The sequence below is a fragment of the Eurypyga helias genome, unplaced genomic scaffold (genome assembly GCF_000690775.1).
Source record: "Eurypyga helias isolate BGI_N326 unplaced genomic scaffold, ASM69077v1 scaffold11338, whole genome shotgun sequence".
NCBI classification, from domain to species: Eukaryota; Metazoa; Chordata; class Aves; order Eurypygiformes; family Eurypygidae; genus Eurypyga; species Eurypyga helias.
The window spans coordinates 2,924-25,998 of NW_010266547.1; the positions used below are offsets into that span (position 1 = coordinate 2,924).

At 38.0% G+C, this 23,075-nt stretch overlaps 1 protein-coding gene across 1 annotated transcript in view; it reads left to right on the top strand.

The window, feature by feature from the left end:
• Positions 1-2,010: 2,010 nt before the first annotated feature.
• Positions 2,011-23,075, top strand: part of MGAT5 (mannosyl (alpha-1,6-)-glycoprotein beta-1,6-N-acetyl-glucosaminyltransferase) — a gene marked incomplete at its 5' end in the record, with an annotated part of 42,904 nt that continues 21,839 nt past the window's right edge. Inside the window, 6 exons of the mRNA XM_010157148.1 lie at positions 2,011-2,082; positions 3,436-3,597; positions 5,118-5,287; positions 6,154-6,288; positions 12,448-12,581; positions 16,386-16,519. Coding sequence (XP_010155450.1) covers positions 2,011-2,082; positions 3,436-3,597; positions 5,118-5,287; positions 6,154-6,288; positions 12,448-12,581; positions 16,386-16,519 — 807 coding nt within the window. The remainder of the gene's footprint in view (positions 2,083-3,435; positions 3,598-5,117; positions 5,288-6,153; positions 6,289-12,447; positions 12,582-16,385; positions 16,520-23,075) is intronic.

Sequence of the window (23,075 nt, forward strand, 5' to 3'; positions counted from 1 at the left end):
GCCTCTCCATCTCCACTTTCCCTTGAGTCAACAGGTTAAATCTGGTTAAAAAACAGGTATTTTCTTATTCCCCCTTCCCGTGGTATGCCAGATTCCTTTGCTTTCTTGATGCTTTTATTATCCCCCCATCTAACAAATCTTTGTGAGCCATTGGCTCATAAAAATAAGCAGAAATCTTTCATTTTTCTATAAAAGAATGTCTGTACATTCTTCCCTAGTACATTTATCAGTCCTGAAAATAACAAAACAACTGGCATACTTTGACGAGTATGTGTTTAAAAAAATCCCCTGGTAGTTAAGTTGATCTTTCCAATGAAAAGAGGAATTGACTGAATGTCAATAAGGAAAAACTAATGCTAGACCAACTGCATACACTGATGTTACTTTGAATCTAATCTTTAAGTGTTTATTTGCGTGTGGAACTGTTGTAATTTAGAGTAGGGGGAATGTTTCTGAAAGCACAGAACAACTGTGTTTGTGTTTCAGTCAGTGAGGCATGCTGCTAACTGACCTTGGCAGCTCTGAAAAACCTTCAGTTCCTTTAGGATGCCTGATGGTGTGATGTGAGATACATATAGCCAGAAAAGGGGCACGTACAGTAGTCCTTGAAATGTCATAGCTTAATATAGAGCAGTTTTCATGTTAGGAATAATTCATGATTTGTAATACGGAGCTTGCAGCTCTTTCCTACCAGTAGTTCCACAGCTTACATTGGTATAAGTTAGGCTAAATATTTGCCACAGTTTTTGCCATGTTTCCAGAGCTGGAGACCACTGAAGAATCGGATGTTTTCAAAGGAGGTTGATCAACTCACTGCTTTCAATTGTTGTATGCAATACATTGAGTAGATTAAGTCACAGCATTCAAATTAATGATTCTGTATAATTTGTCTGAGGAACCCTTGCTTGATACATTTCTTCTCTTTAATGAGGTTATGATGTCGATTAATTTATTTTCATGTGATTGGTCTTCTAGGCAATCATTTGGTATGATCTGAAGCTTTTAATCTCTAATGCTTCAGGCTTACTGCAGCACAATTAAGCTAAAATTGTGTTTTGACAAGTCTGTGGCTGGAGGAACCGTAAGAGCAACTCTGACTTCTAATTCTCTGGGGATTGTGAACTTAATTGGCAGTGATGGGGTATCTTAGTTGGCCTATAAATTATTGTATTTCTCCCTTTTCACAGTACACTTATGTTTCTGTTTTCATGGGTTTGTCTTCAGCAATGAGATTCCTTCTTCCCCAAAGTGAATGGTCTCATTTCTAACAGCACATGCGTAATAAAAATTCTACAGGACAAACAAGATCCCTGAGGAGAGCTCAGGAGCTTTCAGTGACTTGCATCCATTTGCTGTTTCTTCCCCAACTGCAGGCTGTTGTACTTTTTTTTTCTAGTAGGCAGTAGTAAAAGTACTGCATATGAACTGGTTGTGTTTCTCTACAAATTACAACTATTAGTACTTGTGAATATTGTTAATTATAATTATGTTATTTATACCCTTCAAATAGGGTGGGTTTGGCTTTATTGTTCTTTCAACTTTTTGTCTAGATTGCTACAAGGTGAAACTTTCATGCTTGGGTTTTAACAGGCTTTGTGTTTTTTTAAAGATATTCTAGGGAGATGGGAAATGTTCCAAAATACATATTTTTTTTAAGGTCTAGAAGCATAAAAACTTAGTGCTTTTTGGAAACGTTTAGGAACTGCTTAGAGAAACTGTATTTAAAGCATTTAACAGCTGACCTCTGTCGTGAAAGGTTTTAATCTCATGTATTCATTATCATGAATGAATATCTCAATGTGACTTTTTGCAAAGTTACAAGGTTAAAATAGTATTGAATTGCAAAAGGTTGTTTTGTGCAAAAAGCAATCTTACCTTGCAGTGACTTACTAATCAGCTGATGCCTTATTTGAGCCATAGAAATAGCTGTAATATAAAGGCAGTGAGAGACTTCGGTAGATCAGCTGACAGTATAATAGAATGATTTATTTTCATGCGATTGTTTTACAGGTTGAAAATTGGTGTCCTCGTTTACCTTGGAGAGCAAAGAATCCTAATGAAGAAACTGATCAGAAAGCAGTGGTAAGAACAGCGTTAAAACATAAGAAATAATTCATTAATGGTGATTCATGTGAAGGATCCTGGAATCCTGTGCCACGTAGATGTTAATAAGACTAGAATTTACCATTTTTATTCCTCAGCCCCTCAAATCTGAAGGGAAATGTCCTTGACTGTATTTCTGTAGCTCATCAGGTATTTTCTCCAGTCACAGTATCTTGGTGGTGGATATCCGTTAAGAACATTTTTGTGCTTAGATTTATGAAATAATGTACGCAGATACTGAGAAACATTACAAATCCATAGACTGTTCACCAGTGTTAAGTGACCGTGTGTGAAACTGTCCACTTTTAGCATCCCATAAATCTGGGCCTAATATATAAAAAGGTCTTAATGGGAGAGGCTTATATAGAGGCTTCCAGTACCTGAAGGGCCTACAAGGAAGCTGGGGGGGACTTTTTACAAGGGCCTGTAGTGACAGGACAAGGGGGAACGGGTTTAAATTGAAAGTGGGGAGGTTTAGATTAGATATCTGTAAAAAGTTCTTCCCGGAGAGGGTGGGGAGGCACTGGGACAGGTTGCCCAGAGAAGCTGTGGATGCCCCATCCCTGGAAGTGTTCAAGGCCAGGCTGGATGAGGCTTGGAGCAACCTGGTCTAGTGGAAGGTGTCCCTGCCCATGGCAGGGGGTTGGAACTAGATGGCTTTTAAGGTCCCTTCCAACCCAAACCATTCTGTGATTCTGTATAGATTCCAGTTTCATAGCACCGTTAGGTTACTCCTAATTTTTCCATTAAAAACTACAGCACACAGTTGTTTTGAAACTACTACAGCCTAATTATGTAGCGCTTAGGTGTTTTGAGATCATTGCTGGGCTGTATCTGAACACTGCTTACTAGTTTAGATATAGGCTGTCTCATTTTGTAAAGCCAGTTGTACTTATACTCATTTTAAAGTTAGGTGGAACTTTACTTCAAAATTTATACTCTAGTAATGTGTCTTCCTTCATGGTATAGTGAGAGACTTCCTTGGATTTGGAAGATATACATGAAATTTCAGCATACTGTTCTGATTTTATATTGTGTTTTCTAGCAATACTTCAACCACATGAACAAAACCAAATCTTATGTTGCAGAAATAAATACATTGTGAAACATTGCAAACATATTCTGGGGCTACCCAATACAACTAATAAAAATAATTGTAATTTATGTAGATTAGAAATTTATGTTTAAAGATTGACTTAGTGTTAGGAGTGTGTATTTTTTCTTTTAATGAGGAATGTAAAGCACAGAGTTCACATTTGAGAAGTGGTTTCACTTCTGGAAGTACACTATTTGAAGAATAACTAATGTTTTGGGGCTTTTTAATGCTTTAAGGCTGAAATTCGTATCAACTTCGATAATCTCTACAAAATGATGTCAAGACATGAGGAATTCAGGTGGATGATGTTACGCATCAGACGAATGGCTGATACCTGGATTGAAGCTATTAAATCACTTGCAGAAAAACAAAATTTGGAGAAGAGAAAACGAAAAAAGGTAAGTGAAACTATTGGTCATTCCTGCCACCTGCAGTAATATCAGCTCTTTTAAGCTTCTTACTCCAGAAGGAACTTCAGAGTGAAAATACAAAATATGTCTAAAAAGCTTGTGTTTATACTTGTGCCTCTTTACAAGAAGTACTTCGCTGTTTGAAATTACTGTTACAAATGGCTATTTGCTTTCTGAATAGTTTTACATACTTTCCACTAGTCAGTCTTCCTAACGTCTTAAATTTTGGATAAAATAGAGACTATGTAGAAATTCCTAAAGGGAGATACTGCAAATTTACTGCAAGCTGATGACATTGAAGTGTTTTGCACAGCCGTAGAAAACGATTGTGCATCCTCTGTGTCCAAAATTGGGAAATTAAATGATGTATTTATGTTTTGCCTTTGAGCAGACTTTAAAGTTGATCACAACTTTGAGTTGGATCCATTTTAGACTTCCTGTAATGAGTTCAGATTAAAGACTCTGAGATTCTTGAGGTGAAATGTTCTATTTTATTTGTTTTAATTCATTTTTTCTTAATTACTTCAACTAGTAAAGATAAAGCCAAAAGTTGTAAACACAACAACGGGTTTCCCTTCATGCCTTGTTCATACTGGAGCCAACCCTGAGTGAGAGAAGGGTTAGGGTTACGGTCTATGCACAGTCATGTTTCTGCCCTCTCCTAAGCCTGGCTGGCTGCAGCTCAGCTCCTTGTTTGAGATTATTAATCATAGAATCATAGAATGGTTAGGGTTGGAAGGGACCTTAAAGATCATCTAGTTCCAACCCCCCTGCCACGGGCAGGGACACATGAGGTGTGTTTGTCTCATGAGGTCTAATGTTTGTCCTGTACTGCAATCCTCCTAATACGTCAAGTTTAGTTTTGGGAGTTGCTTCTTTATAAAGGGTGAGGGAAAAACTTCTTGGTCTTTGGGAGATTTTATACTTGCACTGTATGTACCCATCAGGTATGTAGGGAAGTCTTTGGAACTCAGCTTCTGTGCTTAGTTAGAAAGGCAAGCACAGATTTCAGGGAGCTGCGGAGAAAACTCTCCTCTGGTGGCAATGGAGAGGAGAGGTCCAGAAAATATCCTGCTACTCTTATGCACTCTTCCCAAGTTCTTAATGGCTCATTCACACAGCATCCCATTCCTTAACTACGCTGTCCTGCATAAGCCAGTATATCCTACTTGATAATATAAGTGGCTATTCAATCAAAATAAGTTCACGTGAGCCACGCCTTTCTGTGCCAAATTACATATTATGTTATGAGCAACACCAGTTTTGGGGTGTGGTTTAACTACTGATCTGGTGGCAGCTAATAGTGCAAAACAGTATGGTGGCATTCTTACCTATTGTTGTTCTAGAGATCCATTATAAAATTGAATTATTGGGGTGGGACTATTGGATTTTTTTTGTTGTTGTTGCTTTTGGCCATACGTGGAATACAATAGTAAGAAAAAATGCTGTGAGGTATAATATTTGCATGTTTAATGTCAATAACTCTAACATGTGCCATTCCTTTCCAGATTCTTGTTCATCTGGGGCTTTTGACAAAAGAATCTGGATTCAAGATTGCAGAAAATGCATTTAGTGGTGGCCCACTTGGTGAATTAGTCCAGTGGAGTGATTTAATTACGTCTCTCTACTTACTGGGCCATGACATCAGGATTTCAGCTTCACTGGCAGAGCTCAAGGAGTAAGGAGATTACTTTCACTTTTGAAACTGAAATACAAAAATGAAAGAAATGGAAACTCTTGAAGCTTCTATTAACATTGTATAATTTCTGGAAGCATAAAATGAAAGTGATAATTCACTAAAGAGACGATAAGATTATTTACATGAGCTAAGTACATGTGCTCTGAAAAGGATAATGTGTTTTCAGTGTAGCATCAGGCTCCTGAGACTTCATAAATGAATGTTGTAAAATTTAAACTAAGCAGCTTACTCTTTAACATTCCAGGTGCTTTAACTAGCTGCAATAGGAAATGTTACAGACTAGCCTTAATTCTGTGTCCTCTTCTTCAGTTTCTGCTATTCTTCACTCAGTATCTCATTCTAAAGTAAAGGTTTAAATTCTTTAAACACATTACTTTCCATGTAGCTAATTGCTTATGTTAGGTCAAATTGCTGCCTCACTCATCTTTTGTCTTGCTTTGCCTACTAGTTCAGCATTAGGCATAAAACATCTTTTTAAAGCTTGATCACACACTCTTTTTCTGTGGCTTTTGGGTTTTTTATAACAAACATGACAGCATCATTTTATAGAGAGCTCTTACACTATAGAGCTGCCAGTAGAAGTCAGAAATTATTTCAACTTACTTCATAGCACATTGTTTTTAAACATTCCAATCATATTATTATTTTTTTTAAACTAGATGAGGTTTTTAGTGAAAATCAGTGCTTTACCAAGTATATATATTTCTTCAGTAAATGCAGAGCACATTTAGCATTTGAATGATGGGTAAAGCTTTTTTAGAAAGGGGAATTATTGGTATAATAATTCATCTGTTCAAGGTATTTGAAAAGTAATACTTTTCCATATTCCTTCTTTCTTTGTTTAGGATTATGAAGAAGGTTGTAGGTAACAGATCTGGCTGCCCTACCCAGGGAGATAAAGTTGTAGAACTCATTTACATTGATATTGTGGGACTCACTCAGTTTAAGAAAACCCTTGGTCCATCATGGGTACATTACCAGTAAGTACAACACTTTTTTGACCTCTTAACTGCATTGTTAAAGATGTTTTGTTGAGTAACACATGTCAAACTACAGAGGTGAGTACATTCACATGAGTTTGAATTTATTTAAAAGTGAAGATGTGGTTCTCTGTTGTCTCTTAGGAATGAAGGGGTTCTTACCTGTTGGTTGCATACCACCTTTATTCCCCACAGCAAGTTTGAGATTCTTGGATTCAAGCATTTTTAATCTTAATTAATTGTATTGTCTTGTTGAATCATCATCTTTACCTTTCTTCCCCTCCTTTTGTTCTGTAAATCAGTAGATGAGCTGAGAGATTATTGTATTTTGTTGTTCAGCAATTTTGCTTGTCAGTGTTTGTAGCCGTCCTGGATTGATGGTTGTGGAGATTTATCTTTTCTAATTGTATTGCCTAACAACAGCAATGCAATTTTTCTGTTCTGTCCCTTATGATGCTGGGCAGAATTGTCTTCAAGGGTAGGTGTAAAGAATAAACTGCAGTTGTTGGTTCTGTGATGTAGCAACATCTTTCCATTAGAAAAGGAAGATGGCAGTCACAAGAAATTACTTTGTACAGCTGCCTCAGTGTCTGCAGTTTTAGAACCCTGTTTTTTCTTGTCAATAACTTCAAATCCACAAGCCTCCTTCCCTTGTGATGGATGAATACATATCAGCGTGAAATAAACCCAAATCTAAATTACTGACTTGGATTTTTCTATGCCTATTTGAATTAGTTGTGTTTCATGATCCGTAAAGTCCAGTAAATCCCACTTGAAGGTGTTCACTGCAGGCAGAAAAAATTATTTCTCTCAACCTCAGGATTTTCTAGAGCGTTGGATCTTTTCAGCATAATTTTAAATGAAACTACTGTGATCAACATTGCAGATTAGATTACACTTAATCTCTCTTTTGAAGCAGAGGAGTAAACGGATATTCTGGTTTTTAGGAGCCTGCTAATAAAGATAATCCCATTTTCCACTGAGCTACAGTTGGTTGTCTGTCTGCCAGATGCAATTGTCACTAGGCAGTCACATACGGTATTGCAGTCAGGATATAAAACTGTACTTATAAATTTAAAATGTGTCTTCCCTTTTGCTTTCATTTTCGTACGTGGTATATTCTCTAACAAAGATACGGAAATACACCATGACATTGAGATTATTAGATTAGCGCTTCAATTTTTCTTGCTTATTTAATGAATCATTAAATCTTAAATTGTGAATCTGTTTTTCATTGATTCCTAATATGTGGTAATGACTGGCTTTTCCTGGCTTAGGAGAGTAGAAATAATTTAATTCTAAATAAATACCTTAGGTAGTATAGGAGGGTTTTTTTTAGGCTTTTAAAGAATTAAAAGATTACTTAATGCCTCTGTTCTACAATATTGGACTTCATGGGATGGAAGGGGACATCATCTAGTCCATAACTTTGCTGAAATGCAGATCAGGTGTATTTGTCCTTCTTGATAGATTTTTGCCTGATCTTCTACTGAAGACTGCAAAAGATAACCCAGCCATTGTTTTATATTGCTAAACTTTTCCTTAAAGTGTTTTTCTTGGGATGATTTTTTGCAAACTGCCCATAACTGCTTATTCTAACATGGTTCTGGGGAATAAGGTACTTCCTTCCCCTCTCTGCCAGCCTCTAGAATATCTTATATACTGCTTTTTCTTCAGTTTGCTATTCTTAAAAATAATTTAAGGGTTTGGGATCATTACTTCTAATTCAGGTTTAGTAGACCTTTATTCAGATTTGTTGGGAATCTCTAATTACTTGACACTGTTTCTCAAGTTTAGTGTACAAAACAGGATCCAGAGTCTAGCAAAGACTACCAAATTGATTGGAGCAGAAGAGTTAATTCATAGCTTCGTACACGCTATCTCCTATTTGAGGATCTTCTTGCAATCATTTTTTTCCTCTTAGCATCATGAGTTACCTCATAAATTGTCATAAAAATATTTTTATGTTAAAACTAGTAAGTCTGTTTATAAAAGCATCATTATCTGGTTTTGTTTAATTCACTCCAGTAAAATAAACATTATCGCCAATAAAGCTGCCTTGTGCCTGTTGTTCTTTACAAACTTCAGTTTCTCACTCAGTTGTATTTAATGTCTGCAGGAATAATTCTTTGTCTTGAAAGAAGTCTTTTGCTTTGTGCCATGTAGGTTTTCAGCAGACGTGTGCAGGTCAACTCAGTCTAGTTTATGCATTCCAGATTCAAATACAAATAAATTAAAACTTGTTTATGCACTTCAGATTGGAATAGAGTGGTAGGATAAACCTCTGCCTTCAGAACACTCTCTTGATAAGAGTGCCATGTAGAATCTTTGTGAGTGAACTGGAGCTCTGAGAAGATTTTTGGTAATTGCAAATCAGGTTTCTAGAACTGCTAGCTCAAAAAAATGGCCCTGCTGCTCTGAGGGGTGAGTATTTCTGAACCACTGAAACACGGTTTTGTTCATCTCAGATGTGTAGCACCAATGACTCTTGGTAGTACATGCTTTATCTGTGGTATTATTGGTGCTGTAAATAGCATGAACATAGCAAAACATCTGATTTTTGAGTGCACCGTGTTTTCAAGCAATAGAATGCCTGCACATGCTGTATTTTTCAGTTCTGAAGTCTGGATATTTGAATGCAGTTTATGTATTAGTAGCTTAATATAGTTTGAGGAGTGCAGCTTACTGCCTTTCTTAGCACCTGCATCTTCCATATAGCGCATAAGAATCTGGTATTATTTTCATTTTTCTACAGTCTCACTAGCAATGACTCATTCCCATATGCCAAAAATCCAACTGGCTTTATTTTTGAAATAAATTAACATGACAGCTATCCTGAAAAATGAGCAACATTCCTGGTTCTTACATGTTCTCTAGAATACATCTGTTGCGGGAAGGTTATTTTCTGACTAAGAGTTTACATTTGAAATGCAAGTACTGAGTGGCCTGAAAGTTACTGTGTGTGTCTGCAAGCATTTCTTGTAGGCAGGGAGGAGCTGCTCGGTATCTGAGCTGGCTGAACAAACACCAAAAGAGTCTGGACTCTGGGTATCTGTGCTGGCACGTAGCTGTGCCTGTGCTCACCGTACCTACAAAGCTTCCACGCCAGATTAGGTTGGGTTTTGACCAGCTTGCTCCCAGGAAGATGTCTGCAGCCACTAGCAGAGAGATATCTATACCCTTTGTTTAACAGTTTATGCTGGCATAGGCACTAGTTGCTGACAGTGATGGGTGCTGCTGGACAGCATTGCTTATGTAGACAAAGATGAAGTATATGTGAGTAGAATTATAACCTCAGGTGGCAGAAGAATATGAATAAATGTGCAGGAATACTTCCACTAGGGCAGCCCAGTTAAACTTGGGCTTATGCCCAGTATTTAAGGAAAACCAGTCACTTTAAAAATGGTCATCATCCTGGGTTACTTTTGTCGGAATTTTTTTATAAGCCCAAAAAATGTCACTTCTAATATTAGATGATTCCTTCAATATGGATGTTTCTGTAAGCATTTTGCTACTCACCAATCCTCTTTTTAATTAGTTATTGAATAGACTAATCAGTCTGACACCAATTCCAAGGCATGCTGTATTTCTCTGCAGCTACCTGCTGAAGCTAGGTGACACTTAAGGAAGGAGGGCACAGCTGTGAGAAAAACTAAAGTTAAAATCTCATTAAATTAACATTTTTATTTAAAACATATTCCCTGCTTTTTAAAAAAAATACTGTTTTGACATTTTCAAAATTAATTATTTCACTTAGAAGTGCTGAAATATTTTATGTAAGGTTCAGTATTTTTTTTTAAATAGTTCAGTCGAAAGAGAATTTAACCACTAAGTGAAACAAATTGATAATATAGTACTTGGTCAGACAGTTGTGGTGCCCCTACGTATGTTAGAATGCCAGTTGGGTGTAACTGTCATTATTTACATTAATTTCTAAATTTTAAATCTTGACCAGTTCTTTTCTGCTGCATTTCAGGGTTTAGGTTCGCCACTTGAACCTTTGATCTCTCATACCATTTCAGCACACACTTGCACTTTCAGCTTTTTCTCTTGTTATTCTGACTTTCTTTATGCCCAAATAGTATAAATATTTTCTGTTTTCCCTGCTTCCTGGTTTAGCTCAGTTTCCTTTGCATCACATTTCCTGTCCTACTGCTTCAGAGACCCTGTGTGTACTCGACAGTCACACACACCCCTGTGAACAGTTAGTGCTACATGCCTTACATCTGAATTCAGAAAAAAGAGAAAACAAAACACTTTGAGATGAACATATGTGATGCAGCACTCCTTACATATATAATTTGACAAACTCCAATAATATTGCAGTTTGTTCAGTAGCTTTCTCCCATTTTTTATTCCCCTGTACTCAAGTACCTGGCCAAAAGCTGTATATTTGATAAGAATTTTGTTTTAAGGCCTGCCAAGAAATAAGTGGGCTTTTATTACTGAGTGATTCATCAGTGCAGAAGTTGTTTTGGTCCTGCAGGAGTATTTTGTATGATGTAGAGATAATTGCCACTGTAGTAAAATATTTTCATTGAGAACAGTTGACATAAAACACTCTACAGAAACTGATCTGTCAGCTTTGTTGTTTGGTGAATCATAATGTGTTGTATATTTTGACTTTCTTCTTGCATGAAAGATCCCTGTGAAGATTAAAAAAAAGTAAATTTGCTCTATTTGTAATTTCAAATGCAAAGATGGCATTTCATATGAGAATTTAAAAGTTACTATTGGTTTTTTCTATTTCCAATTCAATGGATACATTAGAGAAAGGAGAAACATGTAAGAAATATGTAAATGTATTTTGAGGACTAAATGTTTTCATCTTTTAAAGCTGAAAAATAGTTGGACCTGAGTTCTTTGACCTTTTGGGGACTAAATTCTTTCACGTTTTAAAGCCAAAATCTTGTCGTTATACTGAACAGAATGTGTATAGAATTGGGGCATGGGAAATGTTGAAGACTGAGAAATACAGCCAGTTTGAATAGTGACTTGTGCAGGTACCTCCCTTCTCTGCCACCCACAAAGTTGTATCTCTTCCTTAGCAGGTACAAGTGCAGTGATACAAGTAGGAGTTCATGGCTTTATAACACAGGGACACAAGATGTGGGAACGCATCCTGTATAGGTCTTTTCTGAAAACTGTGTTTACGGAGGGCTGAAGAATGGTAGGGTCAGCAGCTTTAGAGCCTTATAATCCAATTCATTTGCAGTTGAGCCAATGGCCAGTATGACAGCCATAAAGTTCTTGTCCAAGCCATATCAAAGGTTTGGCAGGCTGCATTTTGGAAACCTAACTTCTGGAATCTGTATGCTCCAATATGTGCTCTTTTCTTCATACTGAGGCTTTTTCTCCCTTTCATGTACTATGGGCTCTTTTTTGAAAGGAGCGACTCATAAATGAACTTACTTTTTTTCAAGGAATGAATAGGACTTTAAATAAAGGGCTGAGTGTGAATCTTTCATCCCAGATCCTTTGTAATCCAATGCCAAGGTTTGTCTCAGTTGTAGACTGGTTGTTGCAGATATTTTGTTTCTACAAAAGTCTGTGAAAAATGTTTCATAACCAAATAAATGGCCTGTCTGACTGCAAACATTCAGCAAATTAAAGTATTTTCAGTGCTTCTTCAGTAGGTCTAATTGACCGGAAAGTCAGAACCTGGACACTAAATGCAATTGTCTAAAGACAAAGTACTATTCTGCTCTGATCTTCTTGGCATGAGGCCCTTGGCTGTTGCATTGCTTTTGTAGTAATGGGTGAGAACACTAGAAAATAGATGAAGAAACCTCTCTTCTTCTGCCTAAATCTACTTCAGAGCCCCAGGAATGTAGGTGTCCACAGCAGCGTTCCCATAAGCTCTACTTGGATGCTAAAGCATAAATTCATTCTGTAGGAACAAAGAAACCCAAAATAAGCTCCAGGGTTGCTATTTGAATGTCTGATATATCCTTGAATTGGCTGATCGCAGTGTCTTTGTGAATGTACTATGAGCAGAAATGTTTGAATTTCAAAGGTACCCTCAGTTTATAAATCATCCACAATTGCTAACAAAAATAAAACACATCATCTTAATTATCATAACTGTGTATGTATACACACATGCTTATATGTACACATATGCATGTGTACCTACAGTGATTTCTTTTTTTCTTTTAGGTGTATGCTGAGAGTTCTGGATTCCTTTGGAACTGAACCAGAGTTTAACCATGCCCATTATGCCCAGTCTAAAGGCCACAAGACACCATGGGGAAAGTGGAACCTTAACCCACAGCAGTTTTATACAATGTTCCGTAAGTATCCCTGTTTTTAAAAATAATTTGGAGGTTTAAAAAGGAGTGCTGTCATCGAGAATTTTTGGATTATGAAAGACAAGTTTAATAAAATGCAGCTGCTAAATCATGTCATGAGAGGGCAGAATCATGTTAGTGAGTGTCTGTAGACTATGCAAAGCTCTATGGCGCTTTCATCCAGCGCTCAGAAAATAACAACAACTTAATATAAGTAGTGGTAGGGAGCTGTATGCTCAGGAAACCTGTGGAAAGTGGTGATTGGCTCTTTCTTCAAATGTCAGTGAGTTTGCTTTTGTGAGTTTTGCCTTCTGAAGTCCTGCTATGGAGCAATGGTTTTTGGGGAACTTGCTAGATTGCATGTTTATAAACCGCACTCTTCTTGCATTTCATCATGTTAATCTGAAGTTTGTGACTATGTTGTTCTATTTCTGCTTTTCCTCCACTAGCAACTGAGCAGCACAATTCCTTTGCGATTTGCGTTCAAGATTAATAAACTAGCACTCAGCAAAAATAATTTTTTCGTCTATATTTGGTGGATTTCTCAAAAATTTCACCTAGCTTGTTTTCATGTCGTGAAACTGATTCATGTTTTCTGCCAGCAGTGTACAAAGCTATTGAAAAACAAGCAGTAAATTTCGGTATTGTTGTAGATCTTTGAAGCATTGTTAAGTATCTTAGGGGGAAAAAAAAGTGCAACTGAATAAGAAACAGAACGGAAAAAGAATATAAATTCTGTATGAATTGAAATTAGGTCAGATTAAATGATTACAGTGACCTACTTCAGCCCTATTCTTTGACTTTATGGCAGTAGGTTGTAGAATCGAAGGATCTTTCTCTTTTGCATGTTGTAGTAGTGGTTCAAGTTTATCTCTGAAAGGTGCAGAAAGATTCACCACTGCCAGCTAGCTTGAAGGTCAGTGAGGCTTAGGAAAGAGGAAACTGCATGCTGTTGTGTTCAGCAACTTCTCAGCCCAGCTCTGTGAAGAAACATTTCCTAGTGACCAGCCTGACCTCCCAAGTTTGGTAGTGGTCCCTGTCTGAGATGAGGGCCAGGACACGCACTGTTCTTTCTCATCAGGCTTCATAGTCACGTCTTTCAAACTTTTCTGCTTTTCACAGCAGAATTATACATGCTGCTGCCTGGCTGACATGCTTTTGATTTCAGTTGCCCTGTAAAATTCTTGAGAGAAGCGTATTTTGTCTGTCAACATTTGCTGTGCAAGTTTTTTCCAGAGAAATATAAGTGAAGGTTGTTCAAAAGATAAAAGACTGCATTCACAGTTGTTTCCAAGCAAGTAACAAAACGTGTGGTGGGAAATGTGACTTTGGAAGTGGTTGCAGAGTTTGCGTCCGGACGTTAGTAAAGCAGAGCTTGTTCCGTAGCCACATGATTTGCTAATATTTATTGGTTTATGTTCTAAATGGAAAAGGAGACGAAAGCTCGATTGTGCTGTATTTAAGTAGTTCAGCTGTTGGGAAATTGGTGTGTGAGGTCCTGTTCAGGATAGCACCAGGGTTGATGATGCACTTGAGGAAAAGAGTTGCGTGAATACTTGTGGTACAGCTGTGTGTGTGCCCTCCTCGGTCCCGCTCCATGAAATGCAGAAGAAAGTGAATCTTCCTTATGGAGAATCTCTCCCTTGTAGCAGTATAGACTACTGTTAGTCTCTTGTTCAGAGCAAGTTGCTTCATAATGAATTTTCAGAAGACTGTGAATATATTGGAACTTCAATAAATAACCATTTCCAATTTTTACTATTGGAAGTGACTGCTGGTTTGCCTTTGCAGGAAAAGAGGTAAAGAGATTGCAAGCAAACCCATTCTGAAGCATGAGTGATTCCAGTGCTGTAGATTATTCAAGGATTTTGCTGTTTTTTGCACTAGCTGCAGAAGAGTCAGCATTGTGTGATATTTAGGGTTTATTTTTGGGTTTAGCGCTCTGCTGCAGAGATAGCACTATCTTTATGGGGTTGTGATTAGAAGTGCATGTTACGCATCAGTAAAGATGTTGTGACAGATTGGAACCCTGGACAGCTGCCCAAGATCCCCAGACTCTATTATGCTTTGAGAACTCTGATTATAAGGGCAGAAAATGATTACTGAGTAACAAGCAAGCCATATTCAAACCTGTGGCATATTACCAAGTGCTTGGTGGCTCTCTGAACTTTCCAGAAGCGTGAAGGGTTTTTTTCCCCTTTTTATTTTTTTAATTTAAATTCTTTTATGCAAAATAACAGCACTGGTATGTTTAAAACTGCACAATACTGCTTAAAAATCTATGTGAGTGCTTCCTGTCAGTGATGTTTAAGGCACTGAATTCCACCAGTTCTAAGTGCTAACTTTAACAAAGATTTATTTTTCCTTTGAGTGTGTACTGCCTTGACGCTCCTTTGAATGCAAACTCTCCTCCAAAAATATGAAAGGATGGAAAATGCCCCTTTTCAGGCATATTTGCAACATGCCATTTGCTATACTAAATTCTAAAAAGTCTTTGGGTCTAAGTGAGTGCCTAGCTGTTGCTGAAGCAATTTTAGTGAAAAAAAAGTAATTGTCATTTGAAAGGCTAAATGTAATGGCAGAGGGAAGTGTACACTCTGTATGGTTTCTCTGTTCTACTGCATTATCCATTTGGCTGGTTTTCAGGAATCAAAAAGCAAACCCTCATAATTGCAATGGAATTTAAATTTTTTAGAATTCTGACCATAGGTTTAGCATTGCATGTGTCCTAACTGCCCAGTCTTTGGGGTTTTTTAACTTTGGAAAGCATGCTTAGTAGGAAGTTGTCAGCTTGTGTGCCAGAATTTAAAAGGGACACTTACAGAGGAGAACCTAATGTTTATTGCAGCTGTTTCTGTGTAAGCGTGTGAGGCTATGACACTTTGTACAGAGGTGCAAAAATCCCCTATTGGAGTAATTTTTTATAGCAGGGAAGGATTTCTACCTGAAGCCTTGAACGTTGGAGTCCATCCCTGGAATTGCACACCCTATTTACAAAAGAAAACCCAAAACAACAAAACCCCTTGGTTGAGCCTGTAGGTCTGTGTCCATAAGAGGAGAACAGTGGCAAGTCTTGCTGCATGTCACTGCTGGGAAAAGACCCGCAGAGGCTAAAAATAACATGCAACTTAGGTTTTCTATATCCTTTGCATGCACTTTTTTTGACTGGGCACTGGATTAACAACAATTTTGCCAACTTCAGTTGTCACTTTTCAATATATATGTTTTATGATAGCTATATCTGAGTAAATTCGGCAGTAAAATTTGTATTCCGCTCTGCGTAGTGTGACTTTGTCGGCTAGTAATTAGCATGGACTAAGCAGTGAGCTTGGTGTTAGCTCTTCCAATATAGGAGTGAACCCAAGAAATTTACTGAAAAATATGTATGATGTTGAGCAAGGTATAGCTTTCTTGACAAGCATAAATCCAGGGATTTTCAAATTGTTGGTACTGCATCTCTGAGATTGTCAAGCTGGATTTCTTCTGGTTCTGTTATCTCTAATACTAAAAGGAAGCTTCACACACAAAAAAATCATTATGACTGGCCTCAGTCCACCCACAGAATTTTTATTGTCAGAAATGAGACAGAATATAACCGCTTATTTCTGTAGGCATAGGCAGCAGGACTTAAAACTAATGAGAGCTATTCCCAGTAATAAAGCAAGCAAATGTATCTCTCAGTATGAATGTGAAGAAAGTGAGCTGTTGAATAATGTGTTTCTTATACCTACTTTTCTGACAACATTCACGCTTTTGTAACATTAACTGGTACTTTAAAAGGTTTTGAATATGCTACGTTTCTTACAGCTCACACTCCGGATAACAGCTTCCTGGGATTTGTGGTAGAGCAGCATCTGAATTCCAGTGACATTAAACACATTAATGACATCAAAAGGCAGAATCAGTCTCTCGTTTATGGCAAAGTCGATAATTTCTGGAAGGTGAGTTTTCTATACTCATATACTTGATCATAAGTATTTTGATCAGTATAATAAAGCATAACTCTAAATTTAAAAGTATCCCTTTTCTCTGAATCTATTAAGTTTTTTTTCTGAAAATAAGCATATTTAAATAATTGAACATTTGAAGTCTTTCAGTTAGGAAACTTCTGTCTAGGTTGATGTGGATCCTTTGCTGTTTACATATACCTTTCTGACAGAATGAAAAATTTTTATATTGATATCACAGTAATTTTGGAAGATGCAGAACCTGTTAGAAGTAATGGGAAATTGAGGCTTTGTGTCTCTGTCTTGTGCCTCTGTCAGAGGCTTTGTGAATTTTGATCAGTCATTAGCAAATGTGTCTTTTCAATTATTTCTTTTCTTATATCTGCAACCAAAAATGTGCACCATTTTGAACTGGAAGTTGTCTTTCACTAAAGACCTTAGAAGTGTTCAATCTCATTTTATCTCCCTGAAATAATATCTCCAGTTTTGTTTCTTAAGTGTTGCCATCACTGCATTGTCTCCCATCTGCAGATGAGAGCTGCGGAACAGCACCACTGAGAGTTGCTTGTATTTTTATGAAGTTAAAGTTTCATGTTAAGCTTACAGTGGTCTCTTGTTTTCAACAGTCCTTTCCTGGAGCTCCTTCTTCCAGGCTGCCACACCCGGGAGTATGTGTCTCATGCAGTTCTCAAAGAAAAGTGTTTACTTACTAAATAGAATCATAGAAGGGTTTGGGTTGGAAGGCACCTTAAAGACCATCTAGTTCCAACCCCCCTGCCATGGGCAGGGACACCTTCCACTAGACCAGGGCGCTCACAGCCTCATCCAGCCTGGCCTTGAACACTTCCAGGGATGGGGCATCCACAGCTTCTCTGGGCAACCTGTTCTAGTGCCTCACTACCCTCTCTGTGAAGAACTTCTTCCTGATACATAATCTAAATCTCCCCTCTTTCAGTTTACCCCTTGTCCTATCACTACAGGCTCCTTGTAAAAAGTCCCCCCCAGCTCCCTTGTAGCCCCTTCAGGTACTGGAAGGCTGCAGTAAAGTCTCCCTGGAGCCTTCTTTTCTCCAGGCTGAACAAGCCCAATTCTCGCAGCCTTTCTTCGTAGGAGAGGTGCTCCAGCCGGATTCTTCCAAGTTACCTCTAGCTCTGCGTGCCCATACACTCCGTATGCCTTCCCTCCTGCCTAAAAAAACCTTATTTTAAATTTAAGCCTTGTCAGAGCTGGGATCCTTCCATTCGACTCTCTTCTAGCTGAGGCGCTTACACTTTTAGTTCCCAATCTCATTATCAGTCTCTCAGGAGCAGTTGCATGCAATCATCATCTATACTTCCTGACCTGATTTGTAGTGTGCATCAGCAGAACAACCTGTTGAATACTAGTTAGATTTAAGGAACAAGATAGTTGCCAGGTCACCAGGGTTTTTTTCACTGACATAAATATATTTCTCATGTTACTCAGTCTGCTCAGTCTGCATGAATTCAGACATACGTATTAATAGCTTATATGCCCCGAGGGGAGATTTGTGATTGCCTCGTCTGAGTTGCTGTATGACATGCAAGATATTCATGGGTTGTTTAAGATAAAAACATGACTTTTTTTGAAAAGAATATCTAATCTTGCTTTTTTAAATAGCACATGATGGAAACCCCGCTGTTTCCTCTGGTAAAATCCTTGAATCCTGCCTTCTCCCCTAAGATTTTGCATTATTTCTGGTACAGATTTCAAATGGTAATTTCCAGTCTTAGTAGCAATTACAAACTTTGTCTACTGGACTGATGATGTTTCTGTTCTGTTCCTCTGTAGGAATATGTGGGTTGAGGTCAAAGTAACCCATAGCGGTCTCCTGAAAAGCCTGTATATGCTGAACAACCGAGAGCTTTGTGCTTTCTAATCCTTAAGTGTTCTCACGTGTCCATTTTCTCTGAACCTCTTCAAGATTATTCGCATTCCTCTGGAAATGTGAATGTTAGCAAAGGGCACAGGGGCCGTACCAGCAGCAAATCAAAAAGAAACAACCACCAGGAAATCAAAAAGAAATACTACGTGCGTCGTTAGGCATGTCCCCTTTTCACCACTCGTGTTTAGGACCTCTCAGCCAAGACCCTTGCATGATCTTTTAGAACTGCTGCTTTTCGAGGCACTGCTCCATTTCTGTCAGTATTGTCTATCTTCTTTCTTCCAAGATGTACGACTTAATACCTGGCCGCATTAAACATGCTTACGGTGTGCTTGTGTCATCAAGCACATTGAGCCTGTAGCTTGCAGACTGTAACTGCAGTCATGCCCATATGCACTGGTACCTAAAGTGCAATCACTGCAGGCAGGCTTTGAGTCAGTGACGCTGTGGGGTGTCTTATCTGGAGTGAAAAAATCCAATTCTTGTGATCAGCAGAAAGCGTGAATTAATCTTATGTCTGTATAATTTGCTTATTTCATGTTTCCTTCATTTTTCCAGTTCTGTGCTCTTTTCATCTGCCACCATGGCTTGTACAAAACCAGACTAATCTGTTTATCCTGCTACTTTCTTTTATATTGAACATAGCCAATTAATGAAAAGTGTAATCTCCACAGAATACACATGTTACTGCTGGGTCTGATCAGTCCTTAGAGAAGCGCAGTGTGGAGGGGAGAGCATTCCAGTCCCCAGAATGGGGGGCTTTTGAGGAATAGCAGTTGCAAATAAATTGTTTAATTTTAAACCAAGCAGGCTGAAATGCAACTGGGGTATGCACAGGACCAGATTTCCCTGGGGATAGGGCTACAGTAGCTCACTGCCACCATGGTTTTTTATATGGCTGTGGACATGGGTCCTTTTCTGCATCTGGCTAGGCCTGTAAAAAATAAGAACTATGCCAAATTACTTCTCACTTCACCTTTGCTAGAAATCCCTGTATTCCCAGCTCTGCTTCCTGGCTGGGAGAGTTGCTGAGGCTAGCTCAGACCCCCTGCTTAACCTGCATAACCTAAGTGGGTTACAGTAGCTGAAGAATTATGGGTTGCTTACAATGTTCTGGCTTCCCACATCATTCAATGGGGCTACACTCTGGTGTGAACATGAAGAGTAATGGGGTGGAATACAGTGATTACTTCTGTCAGCTCTGCTGCATACAGAAAAAAACACAGCCTGAGACCAGTGGCCTTGATCCCGTGTTAGAGTGGACACCTAGGCATGTCTTGCTGGGGGTCAGGAAGGACGTAAGCGGCACAGACTGTAAGATACATCTTTTTTACTTCCCTCTGATAAATAAATCAATCTTAAGTGGGTTGAGGATTACAAACAAGAGGCTCTAAAGAATTTTGCCACATTTCTGAAGGCTGTTCTTAGACTGGTTTTGGATGTGTTTGTTGTAATCAAAGGTTTGGGTTTCTGTCTAGGGTTTCTGGCAGTGCTAAGGAGTAAAGAGTCTCCTATCTCTGCCTAAGTGTAAAAGAAGGAATGAATAAAATGTGAGTGAAACCCATAATACTCTCCATTATCAGAATTGGCTTTAATTGCAGAACATTTCAATTAAAAGGGAATGTTTGAAGCCTTTCATGTCATCTTAGCCCCTGTTTCAGGAGCTTCAGCTAAGTCTTTTCTTTGTTCTTCTTCCTGCAACTTCCTGTCATGCTATTCCAATGCTTCTACCCTTAACCCTAGAAAGAAAAGAGTAATTTTACACCATTTGCTATTTCTTTGTTGTGGGGTGCTGTGAGAGAAGTCAGAATTTTGCTTGTACCAGAAAATAGCCATCAATGCATAACATACAACTGTACGATAATTGCTTAGTAGACTTTATTAGAGTATATTTGAGTTGCCTTAAGAATACTTTTATGTTTAAAGGCAAACTATGTGCCAGTTGGCAAGATGGGCGTTATTCTTAAATGTATACTGTCTGCATACCAGTTTTGAAGAATTGGAGATGGGAAATGGTTACATTCAGCTTGTTCTCAATGGGAAAGTACATAACCAAGGCTGTTTAGTAACTTTTTCCCTTTATAGCTCTGTGTGACATATCCAATTTCCCCATCATAGGCCCTCTGCATGGAGTGGGAGGAAGAAAATGTGGAGAAGTCAAGTGAGGATAAATAATACTTCTAGGAATAGTTCTGTTACGTGCACAGATCAGTGCTGCTTCTGGCAGCATTGCCTTTTCCCGTTTGATTGGTTCTTGTGCTTCATATTTAGCAACATACTTTGGCTGAACATTTTAATTTCATTTTTCAGCTAAAAGAAATGTAAGAGAAGGGAGAAAAGATCCTTCTCACCTTTTCTCTCACACGGGGTCAGTTCACTCACAAACTTGTCTCATGGTGTTCTTATTTTGTCGTCCTCCAAATGTGCAGCAGCACTGTTGTCTTACCTACCAATGGAAACTTTTCCTCATTACTGCACCATGAGCACAGTGCTGGTTTTGTGCCATGTAACAAATTGAAATGAGCCAGACACTTTAGTTCACCAACATTTCTGAAATTCGTTTGCTTCTGCAAGAAGTAGAGAGTGAAAAACCAAGTAAATAAAAGCAGTTGAGCAGCTGTAGGTACAGTAAATAGGTACATGTGTATGTACATTTTTGCAGGCTTGTTCTTCAACATTTATTATGAAAATTAGAATTTCATTTATTATGAAGAAAGAGAGAAAGAAAGACAGATTACCTTTCAGACAGGTCAGTGATCAGCTTCTCTTTTTGTGGAACTCTGCAGCTGCAAAATGAAGTAGTGAGGTCCTACAATACTGATTAACACAATCATCTACTACTATTTGATTATCACAAAACCAACACCACCTTTTCTTCCTGTGGTCTTGCTTCCTATTTTCTTCTGTACCCCTGCACTTTGCTTCAGCACTTATGGTGCCCAAGTATTTCTCTTTGATAGTTCTGGAAATTTCCATTCCAAGGGCAGGAAATCCCTGGTTCAGCATTAGTGCACATTACATGACACTGAAACTGTCAAATCTTTCAAAAACCTCAGGGTGAGGGAAAAAAAAAAAGAGAAAACTTCATGGATAAAGAATTGCAAGAAATGATGAATGAAATAGAGAACGACGAGGTTAGGGAAATGAATAAGCAGGATTTCTGGCAGATCTTGAATAACCCAAGTTTTTATTGAGATGTTTTATTCATTATTTGTGCAAAGATTATATATATGCAAATAAATAATATATAAATGTGCTAATGTGTATTTTATGTGATAGTTGCCCAACAAAAAAACCCTAAATGGACATCTAGGGAACAGCAAAAGCATTGCAAAGATACACAGTGCTTCCTTTGCATATTCTTACTTTCCAGCTTTTTTCAGCTCAGGGTATTTTCTGAATCTGTCGATAAACTGACTGTTGACATGTTAGAACTTCTAGACTTAATGATATGTATTAGGATGTACAGAGATATCTGTCCCAGTACTTACTTTTCTGAGTTACATTTGTCAAATTTTATAAAACCATTGTATTTTCCCTTTTTCGTCAGTGTCAGAAAGTGAGACTGAGTACATGGGCTGTTTTACATACACTTTGCAGTTTGAACTTTCAAGCCATAAAGCAGCTTAGGACTCTCAGTCAAGCTCTTCTGTAACGTAGATGACCTGCGGTTCTGCGTATGTGGTGCTGTGTTTCTTTCAGTACTGAATTTCTGGTGTTCTGTGCTGTACCTGAATGGTCTAAAATTACAAAATAGTGTGATAACCTTGGACTCACAAACTGCTGGTAAAGCATAGTTGTTAATTACCACTGTCTACCACATCAAGAGAGCTAAAAGCAGAATTTAGTTCTTAATGCATCACGTTTCTGCCATGTATTTTTGTAGCTTTTATGCTTAAAATTTTCACCCACCAAACTTAAAATTTCAGCCCTTCAGACTGTGTCTTCTTGTCAACATTGTCCCAGGGAAAGGCTTTATCAGGCAGTTGTCATTTGATTTCTTTGATGAGAAAAACCTTATCATGATGCTTTTAGAAGTAGTTGGAAATAATTGATGAACAGTAATAACAGTTCTGCAGTCAATGATCAACAAAAAGTACTTTTGTAAATGGCATGTTTATTTTAGCTGCTGAAGGGTTGTTTCAGAAAAGGTTTGTCTGTTACTCACCATTACTCTTCCTTTTTGATTCTGAGAAGAAATAATTTGCCTTTTTTTTTTTTTTTGATGTGGTTACCTTTCATGCCCAAAGTCTAGACTTGCAGTATGGACAGCAGACATGGCTGAACAGCACAGTCTGACCCAAACTCTGCAGAGAATGTGCATTTTTCATTGCTAGCCAGCAGCCCATGATCCTTTTCTCTTTTAATTATTTTTGGAGAAAGTAAAAATCTGGAGTTTGCTGTCAAATGATTGAAGATAAAAGAATATTTATATCTGCACCCAAGCAAGCAAACTCAGGAAGTGGATTAACAGCTGAAGGAATGTTGATACTTTGTTGGCAAATCCTATTTCTTAATTTATTTACTCGTAGTCTATTTATAAATGCTGTATTTATACTTTCTCATTTTCTAATTCAAAGTTTTTGATGTTTAGAATTGAATAGTGTGCCCTGATCTTTTTTTTTTGTGTAGTGGCTTACTGCAGTA